Consider the following 25438-nt stretch of genomic DNA (forward strand, 5'->3'; position numbering starts at 1 on the left):
ACTGGGAGCTAGTGGATTTCACCCCTAGTCATTCCATCCTCTGGGGCTCAAAACAAATCTTTGGTCAAATACTGGTGGAGTTCTCTAGGCGATGTCCACGGTTCTTCAGCAAACATTCACACACACGTAATTTTTTATAAATTTATTATTATTATTATTATTTTGCTAAGCACAATCCAGGTGTGTTCTTTCCAATGAAAGCATTCTAGAATTTCCGATATTTTGGAACAACTCCTCAGTGTGTTTAGGCCGCAGTCGGGCCCTGTGCACTGCACTGCAGGGCTCACAGCCCGATCCTCCAGGAGCTCACGGGCCATCGGGGAGACAGAAGTGATGCCCCTGAAGCGAGTACACAATGGCACAAGATATGCTGAAACGGATCCGAGGCCCTGAAACATCTCATCTAGGGCAGCCAAGGGCGGGGAGGCAGCGGTTTGGCGGCGCCTTCAGCGCAGGGCGTGACCCCGGGGTCGCCGGATCGAGTCTCGCATCAGGCTCCCTGCACGGAGCCTGCTTCTCCCTCTTGCTGTGCCTGTGCCTCTCTCTGTTTCTCATGAATAAATAAAAAATTTAAAAAACAAGACAAAAACCATCTCGCCTAGCCCAAAGCGGTAACGCGAAGGAGAGCAGGTGCGCGCGGCGACCGCGGGGCGGGGGCCTCCCCCGACCGCAGGGGCAGCCCGCGGCGCGCAGGCGCACCGACCCCCGCCTCGCCTCGCTGCAGCCCCTTTAAGGGGAGCCGCAGGCGGCCCGAGCGGCGCTCACGTGACCGGCCCCGTGCGGCTGCGGGCGGAAGTGGTCCGGCCTCCGCCGCCGGCGCGGGGCGCGGGTCTCCGGGCCGGAGCGGGCCAGCGGGCGGCCGGGATGGTGCAGCTGTACAACCTGCACCCGTTCGGGTCTCAGCAGGTGGTGCCCTGCAAGCTGGAGCCCGAGCGCTTCTGCGGCGGCGGGCGCGACGCGCTGTTCGTGGCGGCGGGCTGCAAGGTGGAGGCGTTCGCCGTGGCCGGGCAGGAGCTGTGCCAGCCGAGGTGCGCCTTCTCCACGCTGGGCAGGGTGCTGTGCCTGGCCTACAGCGAGGCCGGTGAGTAGCAGCGGGGCCGCCGGGGCCTGGCGCCGCCGTGCCCGAGCGCGGAGCGTCGCCGGCGGCCCCCCGGGCGCGGGGCAGGAGACTTCCCGGAGCCCGCGGGCGGGTCCCGCGGGGCCTGGCGGGGGAGGCCCGGGGAGCGCGGCGCGGTGTCGTTGCCGTGGCAACCGCAGGTGCGCGCAGGCTCACTCTGGTCCCTCGCTCGCTCGCTCGCTCGCCAGAAAGGCCTGTGGTTGAACGAGCGATGCCCAAAACCCCCAACTCAAAAGGACAAAAAAAAAAAAAAAAAAAAAAAAAAAAAAATCTCGAACATGTACAAAGGGAGGGCGAAGAGCATCCGAAACCCCAGATGCTCGCAGCGTCAGCAGTGACGCGGCCTCGTAGCCAGTCCTTTTCCGTCCATACCTTTTACCCGCTTCTTGGGGGGTTTTTGCAAGTTCACGTTACATGCTGGTGTTTAAATCTATGCAAGCGGAGCTCAAGTCGTAACCACCACCCTCCCCCGCTCAAAACAGCTAGCGGCGTCCACTACCCTTTTTTCTTTCTTTATTTTTTTTTTAAGATTTTATTTATTCATGAGAGACACACAGGGAGAGGCAGAAACATAGGCAGAGGGAGAAGCAGGCTCCATGCAGGGAGCCCGATGTGGGTGGGACTCGATCCTGGGACTCAGGGGTCACGCCCTGGGCTGCAGGCAGGTGCTAAACCGCTGAGCCACCGGGGCTGCCCCACTACCCTTTTTCCACCGAAATGTGAAGCAGCGCCTAGGAGGTACTTAGGAGAGAGGTACAGTACAGAGGACTGTGTGTTCTCTTTCAGCAAAAGACTGTGATTTGGGTACTTAGTAAAAATGCTTCTCCATCATTTTTCTTTTTTTTTAAAATCTTTTTTTTTTTTAATTTTTTTTTTTTATTTATGATAGTCGCACAGAGAGAGAGAGAGAGAGAGGCAGAGACACAGGCAGAGGAAGAAGCAGGCTCCATGCACCGGGAGCCCGACGTGGGACTCGATCCCGGGTCTCCAGGATCGCGCCCTGGGCCAAAGGCAGGCGCTAAACCGCTGCGCCACCCAGGGATCCCCTCCATCATTTTTCAATGTTGGTAGTTTCCCCATCCCATTCCCCCTCCTTTTTAAAAAAGATTTTATTTATTTATTCATGAGAAACAGAAAGAGAAAGAGGCAGAGAGACATAGGCAGAGGGAGAAGCAGGCTCCTCGCAGGGAGCCCGATGCAGGACTCGATCCCAGGACCCCAAGGTCATAACCTGAGTTGAAGGCAGATGCTCAACCGCTGAGCCACCCAGGCATCCCCCACTATATCTCTGTTTTATAAAAATCCAACATTTAAAAATAGATGGTACTTAGGATTACAGGGGGATTTACCGCAGGCTTCTTTGAACTGCCTAATCATGCGCTTAAAGTTTGATTCCTGCTTCTCAGGAGGAGTGTGAAGGTATAAACTGCAGTATTAATGGTAGAAAAGCCCATGACTCAGGAGCTTGCTAATGGGGCAGAGAGCATTAACTTGGAGGATTGGAGATCTCTTTGTTTGTTTGTTTGTTTGTTTTTAAAGTTGAGATACTAGATAAATTCTTTCTAGACATTGGGATTTTGTGGATCTGTAAGAAACCAGGGGGCTGTCATACCTAGTATCTGACTATTCATTTTGTCAAGTAGAGATAAGTATTTCTAAAAAATGAAAACCGTACTATTTACTGTAACAGTAAGAGAAGAAAGCACTTAGACCTACGTATTGGATATCTTTGTTTTATGAACAACTTACTATGTTGGGGTTTTTTTTGACTAGTGAAGATATCAACAGAAGCCCTCATTGGTTCACAGATAATGTTCAAAACCACTCCTTAGATCTGTATGTTCTCTTTCAGGAAAAGATTGTGATTTGGGTACTTGGTAAAAATGCTTCTCCATCATTTTTCAATGTTGGTAGTTTCCCCATCCCATTCCCCCTCCTTTTAAAAAAGATTTTATTTATTTATTAATGAGAAAAAGAGAGAGAGAGAGAGAGGCAGAGACATAGGCAAAGGGAGAAGCAGGCTCCCTGTGAGGAGCCCAATGCAGGACTCGATCCCAGGACCCCGGGATCATGACCTGAGCCCAAGGCAGATGCTCAACCACTGAGCCACCCAGGCGTCCCCCACTCCCCTTTTAAGCATAGAAGTTCTTATCTTCAAGAGCTCTAATGACTGGCAAAAAAAAAACCTCACCAGTCTCAAGGTGTGATGTGTGTGTGTGTGTATGAGAGAGAGAGAGAGAGAGAGAGAGAGAGAGAGGCAGAGACAGTTATATCTACATGATCTGCCCCATTCTTCTAAATGGACATTTATTCTGGAATTGGAAGTGCCAGGCATTATGTAAACTTCTAGTTTTCTTCTGCGTCAGTAGTGGTGAATCTTGGGATCCTTAATGTCACTACTTATACTTATGGGGAAGCTTGAAAATGTGCTGATGCCTGGAACCACAACCAGAGAAAACTGTCAGTTTTCCGGGGTATGCCCCAGCACTGGGTGAGTCTAATATTAGGCAAGGTTGAGAACCACTGACCTAGTGCCATACTGGCTGCTGTAGGCAGCGAGTAGCCTGGTAACCTTATGAATGAGGCCTTGAAAAACAAAGACTTTTTATAATCCAGTTGGCTGTCCTAAAGAAAGTTCAGGAGTCATGTGGTATGTCATTAGTATGGGTCAGGTGGCTCAAGGGTAACATTCAGTCCTCAGCTTAAAGACTGGTTCAGCCCCTGGGTACAGCTTCTATTAATCCACGCATAGCTGACTCACAGCTATCCTGATACCCAGATAACTTGTCTTCCACTTCTTAACTTTTTACTTTTGGTCTCTTTCCTCCCATTTACAGTTACTTAGACATGAGGATTTCTGTTCTAAGTGCCTAGTGTCTTTCTCTGTAGCAAATCTCCTTTGTGAGAAACAGAATGAATCTTATATGAGCCACTTATATTTATTATAAATGCTTTGCAGGTGTCTTGCCCAAGTAGAAAATATTTTCATTTTTTTAAATCTAATTAGCAGGATACTATTCTTGTTTTATAAAATTTGGGGTTGTTAGGGATAAAGTAGGTAGAAATTTTGAAGGACGGAGGGTCCTAACATCATTTTTTAAAACATTTCACTTTTTTTTTTTTTTTTTTAAGATTTTATTGATTTATTCATGAGAGAGACACACAGAGAGAGTCAGAGACATAGGCAGAGGGAGGAGCAGGCTCTCTGCAGGGAGCCCAATGCAGGACTCAATCCTGGATCCCAGGATCACGCCCTGAGCCAAAGGCAGACACTAAACCACTGAGCCACACAGGCGTCCCTAACATCGTTATTGATAATGAAAACTTAATATAGGCTTTGTATGTGAAGTAAGGAAGAGGACACATGAAAGTTTATTACTCTCAAAGGAGAAAGACTTGGTGGCCAGGGTTGAGTGCTGTGTGGGGAGTGCTGGTGCAGGGTATATGTTTGTGGTGTGTCTGAAGCTGGTGGTGCATGGAGAACAAGACCACATGGCCCTCATTGCCTGTTCTTTAGCACAAGTGTATTAAATGAGTCTACTGCATCCCTCTAAATACTACCTACCATCTCTTAACTTTTCTAGAGCCATAAAACATATTTTGATGCATCATATATTAATTCTGCCTTTTGATGTCAGTTTTGTCATAGGAGCAGCCTTTTCCTTACTCTGGTATTAGTATTAACCAGGATTATGATCTTGCTATATAAAAGGAACCTTATTATTTTAAAGAATCAATAATCTCAGCTTAAGAATAAATATAAGAATGACTTTTTAATTTACTTAATGAAGACAGAAGCTGTTGTAAAGTAAGTAGAATAAAGTCCTGACCACATATGTGGTCATTATTTTACATAATGCCTAAAAAAATGTTTATAAGTCAGTCAGAGGAAGACAAATACCAAATTATTTTTATATGTAAAATCTAAAATCTAAAAAATAAAAAACAAAAAAACCTAATTGGTGGTTGCAAGGGGTGGGGAGTGGGGGTTAGGGAAACAGGTGAACTATTTTTTTGTTATTTGTTTCTTTAAATAAATTAAATTTTTAAAAAAGTTTAGTGTCTTTCTTTGATAAAGTGCTATTAACCTCCACAGAATCCTCTAGATTTATATCTCCTTTTTAACATTTTGAGAAATAGCATAATTGGAGAATGAGCATTGGCTTTTGAGTTAACCAGATCCAGGCTTAAGTCCCAACACTATCTTTTGTTGGCTGTGTTGCCTTAGGCAAGTTACGTTTATCTAAACCTCAGATTCCTGATCTATAAAATGGAGATGAGATAATATCTTGAAGGTTTGTTGTCAGGATTGACTGAGAGAACTCTAAATCTGTGATCATAATGCTTGTCAAGTAATCGCACTTAGCCAGTTCTAGTTCATCATTTATAAAACAAGTTACTAATCTGAAAACATACAAGACAGTATGGGCACTATCTATAGTTTGCAGATTATATATAAATGATGTATAGACTTTATCAGTGAAATAGGTATATGTTTATAAATGCATGAAAAAACAATGTTACTTAGATCAATTTATACATTAATATTAACAATTAATAATCTTAGTTTTAAAATTCATTTATTAATTTGAATATGACACCAAAGCACAGGCAACAAAAGAATAAAGTAAATTGGATATCATCAAAGTTAAAAACTTTCAAGCATCTGTAAAAGACACTAAGACACTAACAAGAGATTGAAAAGGCAATCCACAGTATGGGAGAAAATACTTGCAAGGCATATACCCAATAAGGGATTAACATCCAGAATATATGAAGAACTCCTGTAATTTAACAACGACAAAAGCCAATTCAAAAATGGGCAAATAGGGGCAGCCCGGGTGGCTCAGCGGTTTAGCACCACCTTCAGCCCAGGGTGTGATCCTGGAGACTCGGGATCCAGCCCCACGTCAGGCTCCTTGCATGGAGCCTGCTTCTCCCTCTGCCTGTGTCTCTGCCTCTCTCTCAGTCTGTGTCTCTCATGAATAAATAAATAAATCTTTACAAAAAAAGGATTTAAAAAAATGGGCAAATAGGCATTTCTTCAAATGACCAACAAGCACATGAAGAAATGCTTCATATTATTAGTCACCAGGGAAATACAAATCAAACCCATAATGAGTTACCATTTCATACCCATTAGGATAGCTGTTATTTAAAAATGAAAGAAAGCAGCCAATGTTTGTGAGAATGTGGAGAAATTGGAACCGCTGGGCACTGCAGGAATGTAAAATGGTAGAACTGCTGTGGAAAAGTGTGGTGTTCCTCAAAAAATTAATTCCCATATGATCCAGCAATTTCACTTCCTGGAAGTACATAAAAGTAATTGAAAGCCAGGACTTGTGCAGATGTTTGTACATCAGTGTTCACAGCATTTTTAAATGAGAGCCCTTCCAAATGTCCACTAACTGAAGAGAAGATAAACAAAATGTGGTATATGCATATCTGCACCTGCATGTTTATTGCAGCATTATTTGTATCAGCCAGGACATGGAAATAACCTCAATGTCCTTAAACAGATGAATAAATAAAATGTGGTATACACATAAAATTGAATATTATTCAACCTTAAAAAGCAAAGGGAATCCTTACACATGTTATAACACAAATGAACCTTGAAGACATTATGCTAAGTGAAATAAGCCAGACACAAAAGAACAAATATTGTATGATTCAGTTTATTTTTTTTTTTAAGATTTTACTCTTTATTTGAGAGAGAGCACAAGCAGGAGGGAGGAGCAGGCTCTCATCTAGCAGGGACCCCAGTGTTGGACTCGATTCCAGGGCCCTGGGATCATGACCAGAGCCAAAGGCAAGTGCTTAGCTGACTGAGCTACGTAGGTGCTCCTGTATGACTCACTTTATATGAGGTATCTAGAATGGGTGAATTCATAGAGACAGAAAGTAGAATGGCCACTGCCAGAGTCTAGGAGTGGGGGAGATTAGGAGTTATTGTTTAAGGGATACCGAATTTTGAGGAGGATAAAAAAAGCTCTGGAGAGAGATGATGGTGACTGCACAACAACGTGAATATACTACATACCATTGAATTGTGTACTCAAAAATGGTGAAAATGGTAAATTTTGCATGATGTATATTTTACCACAATAAAAAATTTTAAAAAAATCTTTTACTGGGGATCCCTGGGTGACTCAGCGGTTTAGCGCCTGCCTTCGGCCCAGGGCGTGATCTCGGGATCACGATCGAGTGATCGAGTCTCACATCGGGCTCCCTGCATGGAGCCTGCTTCTCCCTCTGCCTGTGTCTCTGCTTCTCTCTCTCTCTGTATCTCTCATGAATAAATAAAATCTTTTTTAAAAAATCATTTACTGAGGAAATTCTAGGATGATGGAGGTGATAAGACATCTTTTGACCCAGCTCCATCCAACTGATTCTTCGGAACAGAGTAAGCAAATTTATGGAGGCTGCAGGGTGCAGTTAGGCATTCTGCCAAGACACCCAGGGAATGAACAGGCTCCATTTCTGTGGGATCAGAGGAACCAGTAGTAAGAGAAGGCTTGCCTTTCTGGAAGGTTGGCTCATTTTGGACAAGGAGAGGACTTGGCTAGCCCACCGAGTGTTTGCAGAAAGGGGCTGCTTGCTTGATGCATGTGTATATGGGAAAGCATTATGCTAACAGCAGCATTTCCATTTCAGTTCATTGGAAAAGGGCTTATTTACCAAATATTGTTAGTAAATAGTAGGTTCTACATTTGGAAAAACCTTGACTTACTTTCTCAGAGTTCTAAAGATTAAAAGGTCAAATTAAAAAGCCACTAAAATAGAATACGTAAGAGTATATTTATGTAATTTGGAGGGCATAGGAGACTGTTTAAGCAAATTAGGAAATTCAGAGACCAAGAAGGAAACGATATATATCCAACTACATACATACCTGATTACTTTTATTATGGCAAAAGATGCCATAAGCGAAATCAAATGTTAAAGAATAGACTACAAAAACAATTTGCTATTCATGACCAACCAAAGATTAATATCGCTTTCACCCAGAGAGCTGCTATTTCTTATTAAGAAAAACAAACATCCTAATTAAGTAGATAAATTGCAGAAGAGAAATCACACGTGGTTGATAAACACAGAAGATGGCCAGCTTTAGAAATGGTCTGGAAAATATACATTATAATCACCCCATCACATTGAGTCAGTGAGGATATGGGGAAATGGGCATGTCCAAACAGTGCTGCTGGCAACATGAGTTCATCTTATGCAATTGTGATAGACTCTGGCAATATCTCAAAATTTAAAATGTACCAGCCCAACATTTGCACTTTTGGGAATCTATGCCATTGAAACAAACCCCTAGGAAATAAATATATAGGTATAGGCCTATTTATGAAGTTAGCATGAAGTATGGTGGCAGGAAAACTGGAAAAACTTGAATATATATTAATAGGGGAATTGAGTAAATTATGGCACATGCATACATAGGATATCAGATAGTTTTCAATAAGACAAGGTTAGATACCCATGTATTGATATGGAAGGTAAGACTTATTGATAATTTTTAGAAGTTGAGGATTGTTAAATATATTCCATGCGGTTCCATTTTGGTGAAAAAATTAAAGCACTAGTCTGTGATCTATGTTTATATGAGAGAAAGGTATATAAGGACACATATTGAGCTAGCTCTGTGTTAACACTGGCTTCTCAAAGCCTGCACTGCAGGAAAGAGGTAATGCTTTTCATTTTGCATCTCATTACTGCTTTGATTTCTCACAACAGAGAGTAACTATAAAATTATAATTTGAAAAAATCAGCAAGGGAAAATCAACTTGGATTTAAGTTTTATTTAATATGTATAGCTTTATCCTACTTCTCAGAGTTGACATGAAGGTGTGACTTGTGGGAAGAGGGTCTTTGAGAGCCACAGGAAACACTCAGAGCTAATATAAGGAATAAAATGTACAATTTCTATGTAAGCTACACAAATTATTAATGGATTACCGTAAGACATAATGAGGAGAGATTTATTTCAAAACCTAAATGCCTGATGTCAGTTAAAAATATACCTAAGATCTGGGGTGTCTGGGAGCTTAGTCTGTTGAGCCTTTGATTCAGGTCATGATCCCAGGGTCCTGGGAATTGAGGGTCCTGCTCGGGCTTTCTGCTCCTCAGGGAGTCTGCTTTTCCCTCTGCCCCTCCCCCTGCTTGTGCTTGCTCTCTCTCTCTGTCAAATAAATAAATAAAATCCTGAAGAATATATATATGCCTAAGATCCTATTAATTAGGGTTTTGTTCTCATCAATCTTTAACCATTTACAGGAGGATTCACTAATAGTTCCTTTTTATGGCACAAAGAAAGTGGTTGTTTCTAATTACATATTCTAAGTATAATCTTATTTCCTCCTCAGGAGACTATTTGGCAGCAATTGAAGAGAAAAACAAAGCGACATTTCTACGTGCATATGTGAACTGGAGAAGTAAAAGGACTGAAAACTGTCGCGTGTGTATCCGGATGGTGGGACATAATGTGGAGGCGCCCTTCAGTGACACCTACAAGGACCAGATGTCGATTATTGAAATGCCGCTTACTGAGGCCCCATTGTGCATCTCCTGTTGCCCAGCGAAAGGAGACCTTCTTGTTGGTTGTACCAATAAGTTAGTCTTATTTAGTTTGAAGTGTCAGATCATTAATGAAGAATTCTCAATACTGGACTTTGAGCGTTCTTTAATTATACACATAAGTAATATCATTCCTGTTGAAATTTCTTTTTGTGTTGGTTATATTGCTCTCATGTCAGACTTAGAAGTCTTAATCCTAAAACTGAAGTCAGACCCTAAAAATGGGGAGAATGTTAATCACCAGCCACATAAGACCAACAATCCAATGAAACAGACAGAAGGTAAATGATAAATTTAACTTAATTTCTTAGGTGTAGAGAAAACTCTTACTTCTGGCGATCTCTGAAGGATATGTGTGTGTGTGTGTGTGTGTGTGTGTGTGTGTGTGTGTGTATTTATAGATCCAGTTATTCCTGATACATGGGTTTTGGGTTTACGATCTGGCTGCCCCTATCTTACTTTGCAACATGTTAACATGTTTCAGCATATACTTGTCAATAGAAATAATGGAAGAGCTAGGAGGAGTTTCTAGCCCCAGTTCTCATAAGTTGGATGGACTTTGGGTTAGGAATACCATCTCTGAGTTTCAATTTCACATGTGTAAAATTAGGTTGATCATATCCTGTTGTACTTTACCGGTTGTGAGGAATAAATGAGGAAGTGCTAAGGCTTTTCAAAACCATAGTGGCTTGCAAATATATGAGATGTCTGTGTGTAAATAAATAAAATTTCTATATGTCTATTTAATTCGTATGGGGGTGTTGTGAAACTTAATTTTCATTCAAGTAGTACTTGGAGGTATTAAACTCTTTTCTCAAAATTTATTTCTTAAGGTGCCAGTAATGAAACTTTGCAGCTTGAGTCAGATGATTTTGTTATCTGTCAAAAGCCCATGGAACTTCTTGGTGAAAAAAGTAGCCAATCTGGGATATCTGTTACACTGGAGTCAACGGGATTAGCTGACGAAAAAATAAAATATTACCACGTTCAGCACCTGCTCTATAAGTATTACAAAGCTTTTCATTCACCAGCATTTAATATATATTTGCCGGCTTAGAAGTACATAGAAGTTAGATCTCTTCTTTCTTTTCTTTTTGTAAACTCACAGACGTTTTGCTCCTGATATTTCATCATATGTCTTAGCTGATGACATCAAGTTACATTCGCTTCAGCTGCTACCCATTTACCAAACAGGTAAGTATGGCAGTGCTACAGTGCAGTGAGGTGAAAAGGCCTGGGCTCGAGGGGAGTCTGATGTGGTAATACGTTAGGTTCCTCTACTGAGTCTCCTGTGGCCTTGAACAGGTTCCTTAGCAAATAATGCTAAATAGTGCTCCTGTGAGCATAGAAAGGGAAGTTGTTTCTGCTAGAAGAAGCCATGAAGGGGACACGACAGAAGAAATGCATTTCCCTTTTTGAAATGGTTACTTGGCTCAAAAAGGGAAATTGAACCTTGTTACAACTGGGGTTTTTTAGCTGGCTATTTGGCAAAGCTTTTTCTGATGGTCTTATGAGCAAGGTGGGCAAATCTTGACTGAATGGGAAATTCATTCAAAGCAGTAGTTTTCAACCTTGTTGCATTTTGGACTTACTTGGATGCTTTAAAGAATACTGATGCCCAGGCTCTACATACTGGAGAATCTGACTTGATAGTCAACTCTGGTGCCTGGGCATCAATAGTTTCTTAAAAGCTCCCCTGGAACCTAATGGGCAACCAAGATTGAGAATCACCATTGAGTTTTATACTTAGTCCTGGCCTGCCTAACATCTTTAGATGTTGCCTAGGGACGATATAAATATTATTCTGATACAATGTGTTTATAAACTTCTTTTACTTTTTACTTTTTTTTTTAGAAAACATTTATTTATTGACTGCCTACTATGTTGGGTATTGTTTTCTTTTAATTTTTTTTGTTGGAGTTCAATTTGCCAACATGTAGTATAACACCCAGTGTATGTTGGGTATTGTGCTGAATATTAGGGGCCCAGTAATGAGCAAAAGTAGGCAAAGTACTTGCACTCGTGGAGCTTATTGTCTTGTGGGGGAGGAAGCAGACATTCGATTATTTTCAGGGAATAAGCAATTACATACAAAATGAGTGCTCTGTGGAAAAAGAACCCTACCTTGAGAGCCTGTGACAAAGATATTAACCTCATTTAGGGGTCAGGAAAGGCTTCCCAGGAAAGAGGATCTGAAGAGTGAATCAGGGCTGATTTGGAGATACGGTTGGTGCAGAGGAAGCAGCAAAGGCGTTGTGATAGAGGAAGAATCTTCTATTTGAGGAACAGAGAGTCAAGACCTAGTGGTAGAGCAAAGCAGAGGGTCATGAGACAACGCTGGAGACCAAAGAGCCATGTTAGAGGGCTTCTATCTAATGGCTTCTCCCTTTTTCTCTCTTTTCTTTGCAGTCTATTTAGCAAGAAGCTAGACTAACACTATAGAATTTCCCAGAATCTGAATTTTTGCTAATTGACTCCCCACAGTGTCATTTAGCATGTTCCTGTATCCCCTATATTTTCCTATGATTTGATAGCTTGATCTAAAGCTTTTTATTCAGTATGGTAGTCATTAGCCACCTGCTGCTCTTCTGCACTTAAAATGTGACTAATCCAAATTGAAATACACTGTTAAGTGCAAAATTCACACCATATCTTGAAGAATTAGTACAGAAATACACACACACACATATATATAAAATATCTCATTAATTTTTCATTGCTTATTGAAATGGTAATAGGAATATATTGAGTTAATACAATATACTCTGAAAATTTTGCCTGTTTCTGTTTACTTTTTTAAAATGTGATTACTAGAAAACTTTAAATTACATATGTGGCTCATGTTATATTTCTACAATGCTGGTCTAGATTTAGATTATGATTAGATGATGATGGTAGTGATGCTTATGAAGATGATGATTTGGTAGCACAAGTAGTGCTGACTTCTCTTGGAAGGTACATGGTATCTGGTTGGCTTTTTTATGATGTTAATAGCACTGTTGATTATTAGATCTGTTAATTTATTAGAGGTTGCAAAATGGTGATATTTTAATTATATCACTCCCTTCTCATTTTTTTTTTTTTAAGATTTTTATTGATTTGAGGAAGAGAGACAGCATGAGCTGGGGGAGAGGCAGACGGAGAGGGAGAAGCAGGCTCCCCACTGAGCAGGGAACCCAATGTGGGGCTCAATCCCAGGACCCTGAAATCATGACCTGAGCCAAAGGCAGATAGTTAACCGACTGAGCCACCCAGGTGCCCCTCCCTTTTCATTTTTTACTGTTATTCTTCTATGAAGAGCAGCTTTTCCTAAGCAACTCTTTGGTTATCCACTGATAGACTTTTTTGCTTGGAAAAGTTAAGATACCAATTTCTTTTGTTTACTAGTTTCATGGGTTTCCCCCCATTTTTTTTCATGCAGGTTCTCTTACTTCTGGTAGAAAAAATTTGTCTCAGGAAAAAGAGTTACTGAGTCTCTTCTGTTTTTTCTCATTACCTCATGTGGGCTATCTCTACATGGTTGTCAAATCTGTTGAATTAATGTCAGTTTACCAGTATCCTGAGAAGTCTCAGCAGGCGGTGCTCACACCACAATTTTTGCATGTCATCGCAAGGTATGTTACAGTGTTACTTGCTGGCCTTTAAGTCACTTTTTCTTCTGCAAATTCTTGGGGTGCTTCTGAAATGAGAATTGCGTGAACCAGCATATAGCATTATAAATTAATGATGTATATTTGTCTTTTGATGGCCCATATCTACCTTTTCAATATCAAAGATATAGATTATGGTTTTGCCTTTGTTTTTTTTTTTTTTTTTCTTAGATTGAATAGGGGCCTCTGTAAATACAGTTATTAATGAGGAAAAATGTTCATAAGGAATTTTAATGATAAGTCAGTGGGGCCAGTCAGGACACCTCTGGATTTCCTTTTAGATTTCCTTTTTTTTTCTTTTCTGTCCTATCCTTTCTTTATGAGTTGAGTTATTTCATAATGGTTTAGATCTGTGAAGGAGCCAGAAAGACTATCTGATTCTAACCTCTGACTAGTACAAATGGGGAAATAATCCAGAGGTTGGGATTGGTGAGGTCATGCGGCTAATTGGTGGCAGATGCCTTTTGAGTTGCCTTATCTTAATATGCTGGCACGTAACCTGGGTTCCTGAGCAGAATTTTGATCTCATTTCCTTTTATCTTAACAGTAACCGATGCTTCTGGTTCTATTTCCTGTTTTTTTGAGAATAGATTATGTGCAAGCCACTACACTGGGCCTTCTGGCCAAGCAACTGTGAATAAGGTACACCATCTGCTTTCTAAAGCAACAGCATGAAAGAAGGCCAGAGACACATACATGGGGCACAAACACTAGGGGATTTGTGAAAAATACGACTTTGTGAAAGTGGTGTATGAACTGCGAGGAGGGAAATCACTTTTGTCTGAGTCATACAGGAAGTTTTTTGTGCTTGAAGTGAGAAAAGCAAGCTAGAATCTACAGAAGTAGATTAGAAGAGAAAAGCATTATAGATACAGGGAAGATAAGGAACAAAGTCTATGTCTAGTTTTGGAGGAGCATCTAATAATTAATTGCATACGACAGTGATTTTTAACTTTTTTCAACTGGATGATAGAATCAGAAGCTACAGCAGGTGCTACAGTGTATTCAGACTACATTGAACTCCCCTGGAGATTCTGCTACTCAGCATGGTTGCTGCCCTTTCCTCCCATTGTCTGGTGTAAGGAGAAATCCTACTGTATGTCTCCTAGGTGAACATTGTGAAAATAGCTAGTCTGTAATTTCCAATCTTTTGCACACAGTGATGTTCTTTAACTTCATATGAAGCAGCTGGAATGCAGAGAAGTAGTGCAAATAATGCTTGAAGAGAGAGCTCAGGGCTTTGAAAATTAAGGACTTTTAAAGGTTTTGATGAATAAAGTGGTGTAGTAAAAGCATTGCTTTAGGAAAATTAGTGGTGGCTGTCATGCAGGATGGATTGAACATGAGTAAATTGGTTCAGGGAAGGATAACGAGGAGCTGTAGCAGTGAGAGGATGAGGAAGAATGGATGGGAGAGGCTTCAGTAGAGAATGACAAGACTTAGTGTCTGATGGGATGAGGGGAATGGAGGAGGCCTGGAAAACCCCACCGGAATGTTGAGACTGCTTTTATGAAAGAACAGAGGCTGGCGAAGTGTGGGGCAAAAGAAGTTTGGTTTAGGCATTTGAGTTTGAGGCACTTAGGGAATATCAAGGGGAAATGTAAGATAGGCTTTTGGACACAGAACCAGGGATTAGAAAAGAAAGGAAAATGTAGATGTCTTATTACCACCAAAAAAGTGCTGACTGTCATAGTAGCGATCATGGCTCCAAGAGTATGTAGCAGAGGAAAGTAGTTGGAAAACTAAACTCTGCTGAAGGTTGTGTTTAGGAAGGGAGGGAAGGAACAGAAGGATCTTCAAGGACACAAAAGAACCCACGGAACTATAGCATCTTAGAAGCCAAGGAAAAACTAGAGGAAGAAAGAAAGAATAAAATATTAATTACTGTCCCAAAATATTAACCTTTTCTCTATCTGATTGCATAGATATAAAGGATACTGAGAATTTAGTGATTTGATTTCCTAAATATATTTCCCCATCTCTCTTAAATGTAAGTCATGAATTAGTTTGGAATATAGAGTCCTAAAAATATGGTTATAGGGATTTAAAAATGTATGGGTTTTGCCTGTCTCCGGGTAAGAAATTATTGAAGCTTTTCTTAATATCAGCACCAAAATACACTCTGACATCATTAGCTTGACTGTGGAAGCAGTAGACATTAGAATAGCCATTGTTATATGTAAATTCAGATTCTTTTTTTTTTTTTTTTTTAAATTCAGATTCTTTTTTTTTTTTTTTTTTAAATTCAGATTCTTAATAAGGATCCTCACCGCTATTTTTACAATCCTATTTTGTTAAACTTATTTTTACATATTATTTTACCCGATAAATACATATTTTAGAAATATCTTGACCCATAAGTTTGTCTCAAAATGTTTCTTTAGGGACTTCTGGGTGGCTCAGTTGGTTCAAGTCATGATCCCTGGGTCCTGCGATCAAGCTCCCGTCAGGTTCTCTACTCAGCAGGGAAGACTCCCTCCCCCCTGCCTGCTGCTCCTCCTGCTTGTGCTCTCTCTCTCTCTCTCTCTCTCTTAAATAAATAAATAAAATCTTAAGAAAAAAAAGTTTCTCAAAGACTAGTATGTTTAAAAAAAAGCAATAGAAAAAACTTTGTTAAGACTCTAAGAACAACATAGAATCATGTAAATATCATCCTTTTAGAAATACATAAATGCATAAATGCATAAATGGGAAATAATCCTAGTCCTCAGAGTCAACCATGTCAACAATTGGTATATATTAGTGTCTGCCTTTGGCTCAGGTCATGACCCCAGGGTCCTGGGATCAAGCCCCACATCGGGCTCCCCACTCAGCAGAGAGTCTGTTTCTCCCTCTTCTTCTGCCACTCCCCCTGCTTGTGCTCTCTCACTCACTCATATTCTCTCTCTCTCTCTCAAATAAATAAAAATCTTAAAAAAAATTAGTCTAAATTCGTTCAACTTTTTAAAAAACAGTACATTTATTACTTATGATTTTTTTTTTTTGTAGATCATATGATGTCCACCGTTCAGCAACTTGCTGCTTCACTTAGCAGCACATCCTGGACATCTTTCCATGCCAACACATTTCAGTTAGTTCATTTTTCTCTTATAATGCTGCTTAGTATTCCAGCAATAGCCAATAGCTGGATTATTGCAGGTGGAGGTGAGTCAGAGGACCAGCCTTTTTATCTCTAACGGTTATTTATTTTTATAGCCATAGCTACTTTTACTTGTCATTCTGGCCCCACCTGACATGCTTTTTTGCTTCTCACTATCTCAGAGTCCCTTTTACTCATTTTACTTTCTGGTGCTAACTCTCTATTCTAGATTTCTAAGTGGTGGTGCTACTATTCCAGTGATTGTTATGACTCCAGATGTCATGTCCTAGAACATTTTGGAAATAGAGATGGCAATGGGCTGAAGCTGCCATTTGTCTCTCCCCAAAACAGGGGGAAAATGCCCTAAGTGATATTTCTTACTTCCATAGTACAAAATCTCCCAACTGTGAAAATGTCAGAATGCCTTCCTTATAAAGAAGTATTTCTTCTATTTTTTAAAAAAGATTTTATTTATTTGAGACCGAATACATGAGCAGGGGAAGGGGCAGAGGGAGAGGAAGAAGCAGACTTACTGCTGGGCAGGGAGCGTGACATGGGGCTCCATCCCAGGACCCTGAGATCGTGACCTGAGCTGAAGGCAGATGCTTAATTGACTGAGCCACTCAGGCACCCCAAGAAGTATTTCTTCTATTATAAGATCAGTGCTAGGTTTGCTTTATTTCAACATAGTTCATTTTCAATTCTCCTACTTTTAAAATTTGTTTTTAAAAAATTATTCCTATGGGAAAAAATAAAAATTATTCCTGAGAACCCACTGCAAGATGGGTTTTGTAGCAATTTCTAAGTTAACTGTTTTTAATGTCAGTGTTGGGGTGTTGATTTATCCACTAGTCACCAGGTATCACTAGTGTACTGACTGTGGGTTCTCTAGGTCATTTTACAGTTCAACGCAGCCTAAGGCTATGGAAAGGCTAGAGGAGTGTGAAGAATAAGGAGATCTGGGATCTAATTTGGTTCCATTCTCCAGAGATGTCTTGAACCAGTCATAAGACTTCCATGCCCTCATCTTTAAAACAAGCTTCTGGGGTAGATAATTCTCAAAATTCTTTCAGATGGCCTGTGATTTTCCGTTCTACCATTGGATATGTGTTTGCATAGTCTCGGTGTGTTATCCAGCTTAATCCAGGCTCAATTTCATCCTGAGATGAATGAGATTGGGGTAGTAATCAGGAAACTTGGGTTCTAATCTTGGCTTTGATTCTTTCCTCTTTGTGCCTTGAGCAGATCCTACGGACATCATTTTGTCTGTAAAATGAGATTTTAAAAAAATTTAGATTCAGTTTGTCAACTTATATTATAACACCCAGTGCTCATCCCATCAAGTGGCCGTCACCCAGTCACCCCATGCCCCAACCCTCCAGATCCATGGTTCTTAACTAGAAGTGTACAACAGAGCCACTCATGGCACTTTGTAGAAATGTACATATCTAGATTCAGCCCTTAGAGATTATGATTCAGTAGGGGTAAGGTGGGGACTAGTTGTATATATATATTTTTTTCCAGTCGTATATTTTTAAAAACACTCCACAGAGTTTCTGAAGTGCTCTCTTTATTAGGAAGTAGACTAATCATCAACGTGTGGCAAATAATTGTGTCTTCCCTCACCCCCACCATTGCTCCGTTTGCCTCTGTGAAATCCTCCCAGCTATGGGCATGTTGGTTATTGTCCTCTGCTTTGCTCATCTCTATCTGTCCTCTTCCTTAGCAACAACCTACAGTGTTTCACAGTGCGGTGCAGTGCAGCGGCAGCTCGTGAGGAAGACCCATATGTGGACACCACCCTGAAGGTTAGAACTGGTTTATTTATGATAACGACAAAATCTTAAGATCAAAAAGGAATATGTGAATGCTTGCAAATTTGCTCTTGGGTTTAAGTTGGTGAATATTAAAGATTAAAGGTCTTAATATCTTGTCTATCAAAATAGAACTTTTGGACATAAAGTTGTAAGCATTTTATGATTCATGGTTTAGAAGACAATTGTTAAGATTGCTTTGCAAATATTTCACTCAGAATTTAGGTAGAGTGCATAGTTTTTAAAATTTGGTGGAGAATATGTGTAGTGTAACATCAGAGAGAGTATTTTACAAATATAGAATACTGCAATTATATTCTTTTTTAATGGAAATACTGATGGCTGTTGTATATAGCTATTAACAAAGCAGTACAGAAATCAGTGTGTTCAAGAGCACAAATGCATTAAAATTATTTATTCATTCTGTTATCAGATACGCCTATAATGCATTTCTGTAGTCTTAATCTAAGAGTTAATGGATGTGCTAGATTATGAATCTTATTTTCAGTGAGAAGTAATATGCTTATTCTCTGAAAAGCTTTTTTTTTTTTTAAGATTTTATTTATTTATCCATGAGAGACACAGAAAGAGAGAGAGGCAGAGACACACAGGCAGAGGGAGAAGTGGGCTCCCTGCAGGGAGTCCATGCGGGACTCGATCCTGGATCTCGGGATCAGGACCTGAGCCAAAGGCAGACGCTCAGCCACTGAGCCATCCAGGTGTCTGTGCCTCTCTGAAAAGCATTTGACCACAGAATAACCATAGGCAGCTTTATGATGAAATTCTTTATTTTCTGACCTTGAATTTCTGTTCTCAGAAATAGACTGATCCTTTGTGTGATAGTCATCATATGCTATTCCACTTCTCAGGTATAAACTACTTGACTGGATGTGTGTTATAAAGCTACATGCTGCAGGAAACTACCAAATTATGATGGCCTATACTTTAATAAGTTCGTTTATGTATATCTGGTACCTAGAACACCTTTTCCTAGAAAAATAAGTGTTCAGTACTGATGGTTATGTTAACAAGCCAGCACTTTATAGTGCTTAATGTATCCAAGGTCCTCTTCCACTATCACCGCCACCCCAATTGTGACATACGATAGCGTTTTACGTGATCTGAGTTCTCTTCAGTAGCTCATGGCGTGGCTTGCCTATAGCTTTCTGTTACTGACGAGGCATACTGCCTATGTTTGGCCTCTTAAGAAATCTGAATTATAGCTTTCCCATGCCTTTCTGTCTGTGTTTAGGATACACACCATAGCCTTTTCAAGAGTATATTTTAGAAATAAGGGTTATTTCCCTAGTAAAGATGGAAAGCCAACAGATTCTTTGTCCCTCTCTTCTCTCCACACTTTGCTTTGCCTTTTTATTTTTTGTTTTTCAAACCAGAAAGACGTAGGCTTACATAGGTGGTGATGCTGGAGTGAGGGATACATAGTAAACATTTTTATTTATTTTTTTATTTATTTATGATAGTCAGAGAGAGAGAGGCAGAGACATAGGCAGAGGGAGAAGCAGGCTCCATGCACTGGGAGCCCGACATGGGATTCGATCCCGGGTCTCCAGGATCGCGCCCTGGGCCAAAGGCAGGCGCCAAACCGCTGCGCCACCCAGGGATCCCAAGGGATACATAGTAGATTGAGGTAGGATCAATCTACATTTGAAATGAAATCATGTTGCAGATCTTCTCAGAGTCTCCTAAAACCAGAGAGAAGGAACAAGGAAGAGAGAAAGGGAGATAAGAAGAGAGATGGGCAGCTAGCTGGTGGGGGATGCTGTCCTTGAGGCCAGTCCTCTTGAAAGTGGCAGAGGGAAGGACAGTAATGGTCGTACCTTATGGCTCCCTCTTTCCTGTGACTCTACCATTCTTAAATTCTAGGTATCAGTTGAACCAGCACATATCTAGCCCTCTTGCTCACTCAGACTTTGGAAGCTATGGTGTCTGAGAAAAACTTCACAATCTCAGAATTTGATCCAAAGTGTACATCTTATCTCCTTTTCCTCTGAGACTCTGGCTCCTCAGCACTAGCTAAGGCCATCTTATCTATTCTTAGGAATTAAAAAGTAGATGGAGGTGTTTCCCCAATCGCTTTGTACAAAGGGACAATGAAGATGACCTCAGAACCAAAATAATGTTAATGGAAGAAAGGGCACAGGCCTGGCAGCGTCATTTTGTGAGCTTCCAGAAATGGCTCTTCTATTAGCTTATCCATTCTGCTTGAGTTAGTGCTCCCTTACAGGGACAGGAGCCTGGTTCCTGGTCCACGATTTTGTTCTGTTTACCTGACACACCCACTGTGTGTCATCCATTCCAGGCAATGTTCGCACCTTAAGGAGCTAACAGTCAAGGTCCTTCTGAACGTGTAAGCATTTCTCCTCTGCACACCCATCCATTAAGAAACCATTTATGTTCTTTCTGGGCAGTAGAATGACCTTTTATATTGTCTGATTTTTCCTAGAAACTACATTGGGGCATATCCCTGAACCAGCCCACTGTTAGTGGGGATTTCTCTAGGTGCAGGTTACTAGCCCATAGCTGTACTCCTAGAGCTACTCTGTAAGCCAGACAGGGGTTCCCACAGCTGTCAAGGGCTCAAGAGTACCTGCTGTCTGCGCTCACTCAGTAAATACTGAGTAGCTCTTTGGCAGGCACACATATAGTAAGTAGTTGGTTGCATAACTTTAGACGGGATAACCTCCTGCTCTGATAAGAATAGAAATTTAGATTGTTTCTTTGGAACGAGGCCGAGATGGGGAGCAGGATTTTATCAAAAAACAGACTGATTTTTGAAGATTAAAGTTCATGTGCCTTTATTCCTTGATTTTTCCTTTACTAGGCTTGCCCACCTGTCAGTATGGATGTCTGTGCTCTAAGAATACAGCTTTTCATAGGTTTGAAAGCCATCTGTCACTTTAAAAACCACCTCATACTTTTGACCAAGGCAGACCCTGAGACCATTCCAGAGAGAAGAGAATCACCCAAGAGGCTTCTGTAAGCATCCCCACACTTCCCCACATTCCTGCCAAAGTTTCTGGAATCAATTGTTACTGGTATATTTTGTGTGTGTCCTACTTTATCTTTTTTAAAATCAAAACTTTGAATGATTAGATGGTTTGTCTATATATTTTTTCCCCAGAGAAAGAAAAGAAAGTTCCAATGATCTCTATAATATTCTTTATATTAATCTTGGAATTTTAGAAGAAAAGGAATTATAAAATAGTTCCAATAAAAACCTGTGGCATTTTAGATAAGTTCAAAGACATGCTCTTTTTTTAAAAAAAAATTATATTTATTTGAGAGAGATAGAGAAAGAGCAAGAGAGCACAGAGAGGAAGAAGGAGAAACAGACTCCCGACTCAGCAGGGAGCCTAATACGAGGCTTGATCATAGGACCCTAAGATCATGACCTGAGCCAAAGGCAGATGTTTAACCCAGTGAGCCACCCAGGTGCCCCAGAACATGCTCTTCAGTGTAATTAATAGGAAAGACAGAGCCTCTAATGCTAATCCAAATTACAAGGCTCTTTACTACTTTTTTTCTTTGACCTTTCAGTGGTTACATTCCCCCCCCCCCCAGGGGTTACATTTTTATCCAAGTTTTATTTTCTAGTATTTCAACTCAAAAGAAAATAATGCATTTCTTACCTTAAAGCACATTCAGAAAGAATAGGTATGTATGATCCACCTTAAGATAAAATTGCATTTTGGTAACACTAATCTCTGGTTGACTCTTAGATTTTCTGCTTTTACAGTTTTGGAATAGAATGCTTAGTTTCAGACTAGTTATGCCTCTGTTCAGCATTTTCTGTTCTGTGAACTTTAATGGTAGAAATTAGATGATGATGATTTTTATGTTCTCCTATGAACAATTTAATTAGGAAAGAAATCTGTCTGGGGGAAGAGAGGCAGATAGTGTACAGATGGTCCCATACTTATGATAGTTTGATTCACGAATTTTCGACTATGATGGTGTTGAAGGCAGTACCCAATCAAAAGAAACTATACTTTGGATTTTGAATTTGGATCTTTTCCTGGCTAGCAACATGTGGTACGATATTCTTTTGTGATGCTACACAGTGGCAGCAGCAGCAGCAGCTCCCAGGCAGCCATATGATCACAAGGGTGAACAACCAATATACTTACATCCATTTTGTACCCATACAACCATTCTGTTTTTCACTTTCAGTACAGTATTCAATAAATTACATAAGATATTCAATACTTTATTATAAAATAGGCTTTGTGTTAGATGATTGCTAATCTATATGTTCTGAGTAAGTTTAAGGTAGGCTAGGCTAAGTTCTGATATTCAGGAGGTTAGGTGTATTCAATTTATGATATTTTCAATTTTTTGTAGGTTTACTGGGATGTGGCTTCATCATGAGTCAAAGAAGAGCTGTATTTCTAGTCAAGCATTAGTTTTTATTTTTAACTTGTTTTCGCTTTTTCAAATTTTTTGTGTCTGTGCTTTGTGCCCCCAACAGGAATAATCAGAGGTTGATTTGGGTAACTGGTCGCTCAGAGTGCACACTCAGTGTGCACAGAATGGTCTGAGACTGACTGACTCTAAAAGCTTTCTGGAAAGAGGAAGAACAATTTTCAATCTTGCACATTTGACATTTTTAAAAATTCTATTTTTAACTGATTTTTTAAAACTCTAACTTATTCAAAGGTTTCTTTGGTCAGAGGTCTACATTTTAGAGAGATTGTATACTAAAGAAAATGTATCACATAGTGACAGCAAGAGATAAGATAGTACTTTAAGCAGACCCATGGTTATATGTGTCTTCTGCATTTTCCCAACAGCCCTGAGTGTTTTGCCCATTATTCTGCTGGAGCTTCTGCTTAGATTGGTGGCATGAGGCATGCTGGACTCATAAAGGCCATCTGCAAGAAAGATACTGGGCACAGGCACTTTCTCAGCCAAGTCCCTCTTCCTTTTGAAGGGTCTTGCCTGTTCTTTGAGCATTTTGCCCATTTAAGAATTCTTGTGGAGTAAGTTGGAAGCAATTGATTTATCAGTAAATGAGAACTGTAGAATATTAAATGCTGAAAGCCTATATAGCATTGTGAACTAATTAACGTCCTATAGAAAAATCAAGTGTACAGCTAATCACTGAAGAAAACACTAAATGAAAATGATTGCATAGTTCTTTTTAGGTATCTAATACCATTTAAAATTGCCATTTATTAATTGCCATGTCATATCTTACAATTCTTGTTCTTTGTTTTGCCTTTTAGTTCTAGAAAAGGAACCAGTGTTAAGCTTAAAACACCTCCTGTAGCTGAGGCTGGGTGGAATTTGTATATTGTGGATACAATCTCACCGGTGCAACTGTACAAAGAAATGGTACTCCTTTCTGACTTCCAACTCTTATTTATAGAAATTTAAAGTGAAATTCATGACCAGATATTGATTTTAATTATCACACATTCAGAATGCCACAGCCAACCAGCTTGCAAGCTCTATCTCACAGTAGTGTATATCTTTCTGTTACCTTCTCGTTTTCACAGCTCCTGACATTTGAGGAGCCAGTAGAAATTCTCTTCACTAAAATAAGACTTCTTTATTTATACTCACCCTTCAAAGAGGATCGATTAACCAGTCTAAACATAAATAGCCTTTGACCTTTATTTTGAACCCTAGCAAAGAGAACCAGGAAATGGAGCTGAGAGAAATCTTAGATCATTTATTCCTGTCTCACTCTTTGAAATATTAGCAGATTATCTTAGGGCCCTGTGCACCTGCAGTGTTGTCCTGTGGGTACAGCCCAGAGGGGGCACCCCTCTTCCTTTTTTAAGAGTGACGGCTGCCTACTCATCACTGGCAATTTTTTTTTGACTCTTTATTTTGAAATAATTTCAAACTTACAGAAAAGTTGCAAGGAAATGAATAGTAGAAATAAAGCCCTGTAAATTCTACACACAGATTGACCCATAGATATTACCCCTTTTGCTTCTCTCTCTTTTTGTACTCTTGTACTTTTTTTTTTTTTTTTTTAGATTTTATTTATTTACTCATGAGAGACTGAGAGAGAGAGAGAGAGAGAGACAGAAAGAGAGAGAGGCAGAGACACAGGCAGAGGGAGAAGCAGGCTCCATGCAGGGAGCCTGACATGTGACTCGATCCTGGGTCTCCAGGATCATGCCCTGGGCTGAAGGCGGCACTAAACGGCTGAGCCACCCAGGCTGCCCGTACTCTTCTACTTTCTAAACACACACACATATCCCCCCTCCCCGGCCCCCATCGCAGTTCATTGGAAGGTAATTTATATGCATCGGAGCCTAATGCCCCTAAATACTTCATTGTATGTTTCCTAAGAATCCAGGTATTTGTTTACATCATTGCAGAACAGTCAAATGCTTAATACATTTAACATGACACACATTCCAGTTTTGTCAGTTGACTCAGTAACAAACTACCAGCATTTCCCTTTTTTTTTTTTTTTTTTTAAAGATTTTATTTATTTATTCATGAGAGACGCAGAGAGAGAGAGAGAGAGAGAGAGGGAGAGAGAGAGAGGCAGAGACACAGGCAGACGGAGAAGCAGGCTCCATGCAAGGAGCCCGATGTGGGACTTGATCCTGGGACTCCAGAATCACACCTGGGCTAAAGGCGGCACTAAACCGCTAGGCCACCAGGGCTGCCCGCATTTCCCTTCTTTAGTACAGGGGCCAGTCTAACATCAGGTAGTACATTTAATTGTCATGTTTCTTTGGCCTCCTTTAATCTGGAATAATTTCAAAGCCTTTATTTTTTATGGAATAGACATTTTTTTAAAATAAATTTTTGCCCCTCCACCTTTTTACAATTTTTTATTATTTGTTTATTTTTGTTGTTTAGATTCAGGTTACATATGCTCATTCTCAGCCAATATGTTGCATAGGTAACATTGTGCCTTTCTCAGGGTGTTACATCAGGAAGCACATGAGATCCGGGCCTCTCACTGGTGACGTTAATTTTGATCATCAGGTCAAGCTTTCGCCTGATTTGTCCCTGGCATTTTAATGCTGATAATTGTATCAGCTTTGCCCTGTCCTTTTAATCTTGCTTAATTGAAAGTCTTAAGACTTCGTCTAGATGATTTGCTTGCTGGAATCTGAAAATACTGATTGACTTAGATTAGCTAGTGATAATTTTAATAAGTCCACTGTGGGTTACAGAAATAGACCAAGTAGCACCTAATTTA

At 40.3% G+C, this 25438-nt stretch overlaps 1 protein-coding gene across 5 annotated transcripts in view; it reads left to right on the forward strand.

Moving 5' to 3' along the window:
- Nucleotides 1-764: 764 nt before the first annotated feature.
- Nucleotides 765-25438, forward strand: part of HPS3 (HPS3 biogenesis of lysosomal organelles complex 2 subunit 1) — a 39108-nt gene continuing 14434 nt past the window's right edge. For 3 of the 5 annotated variants that reach the window (XR_005984640.1, XR_005984642.1, XR_005984641.1), the window contains exons 1-8: nt 765-1081; nt 9490-9981; nt 10534-10705; nt 10809-10894; nt 13122-13314; nt 18156-18237; nt 21086-21240; nt 23490-23598. Coding sequence is in view for 2 of the 5 variants with exons in the window: in XM_041734596.1 (XP_041590530.1) it covers nt 865-1081; nt 9490-9981; nt 10534-10705; nt 10809-10894; nt 13122-13314; nt 18156-18237; nt 21086-21240; nt 23490-23598 (1506 nt within the window). In the remaining 3 variants the exon portion in view is untranslated. The remainder of the gene's footprint in view (nt 1082-9489; nt 9982-10533; nt 10706-10808; nt 10895-13121; nt 13315-18155; nt 18238-21085; nt 21241-23489; nt 23599-25438) is intronic. The other 2 variants (XM_041734596.1, XM_041734595.1) reach the window with 2 other exon arrangements.

Source organism: Vulpes lagopus, chromosome 19, assembly GCF_018345385.1.
Source record: "Vulpes lagopus strain Blue_001 chromosome 19, ASM1834538v1, whole genome shotgun sequence".
NCBI lineage: Eukaryota > Metazoa > Chordata > Mammalia > Carnivora > Canidae > Vulpes > Vulpes lagopus.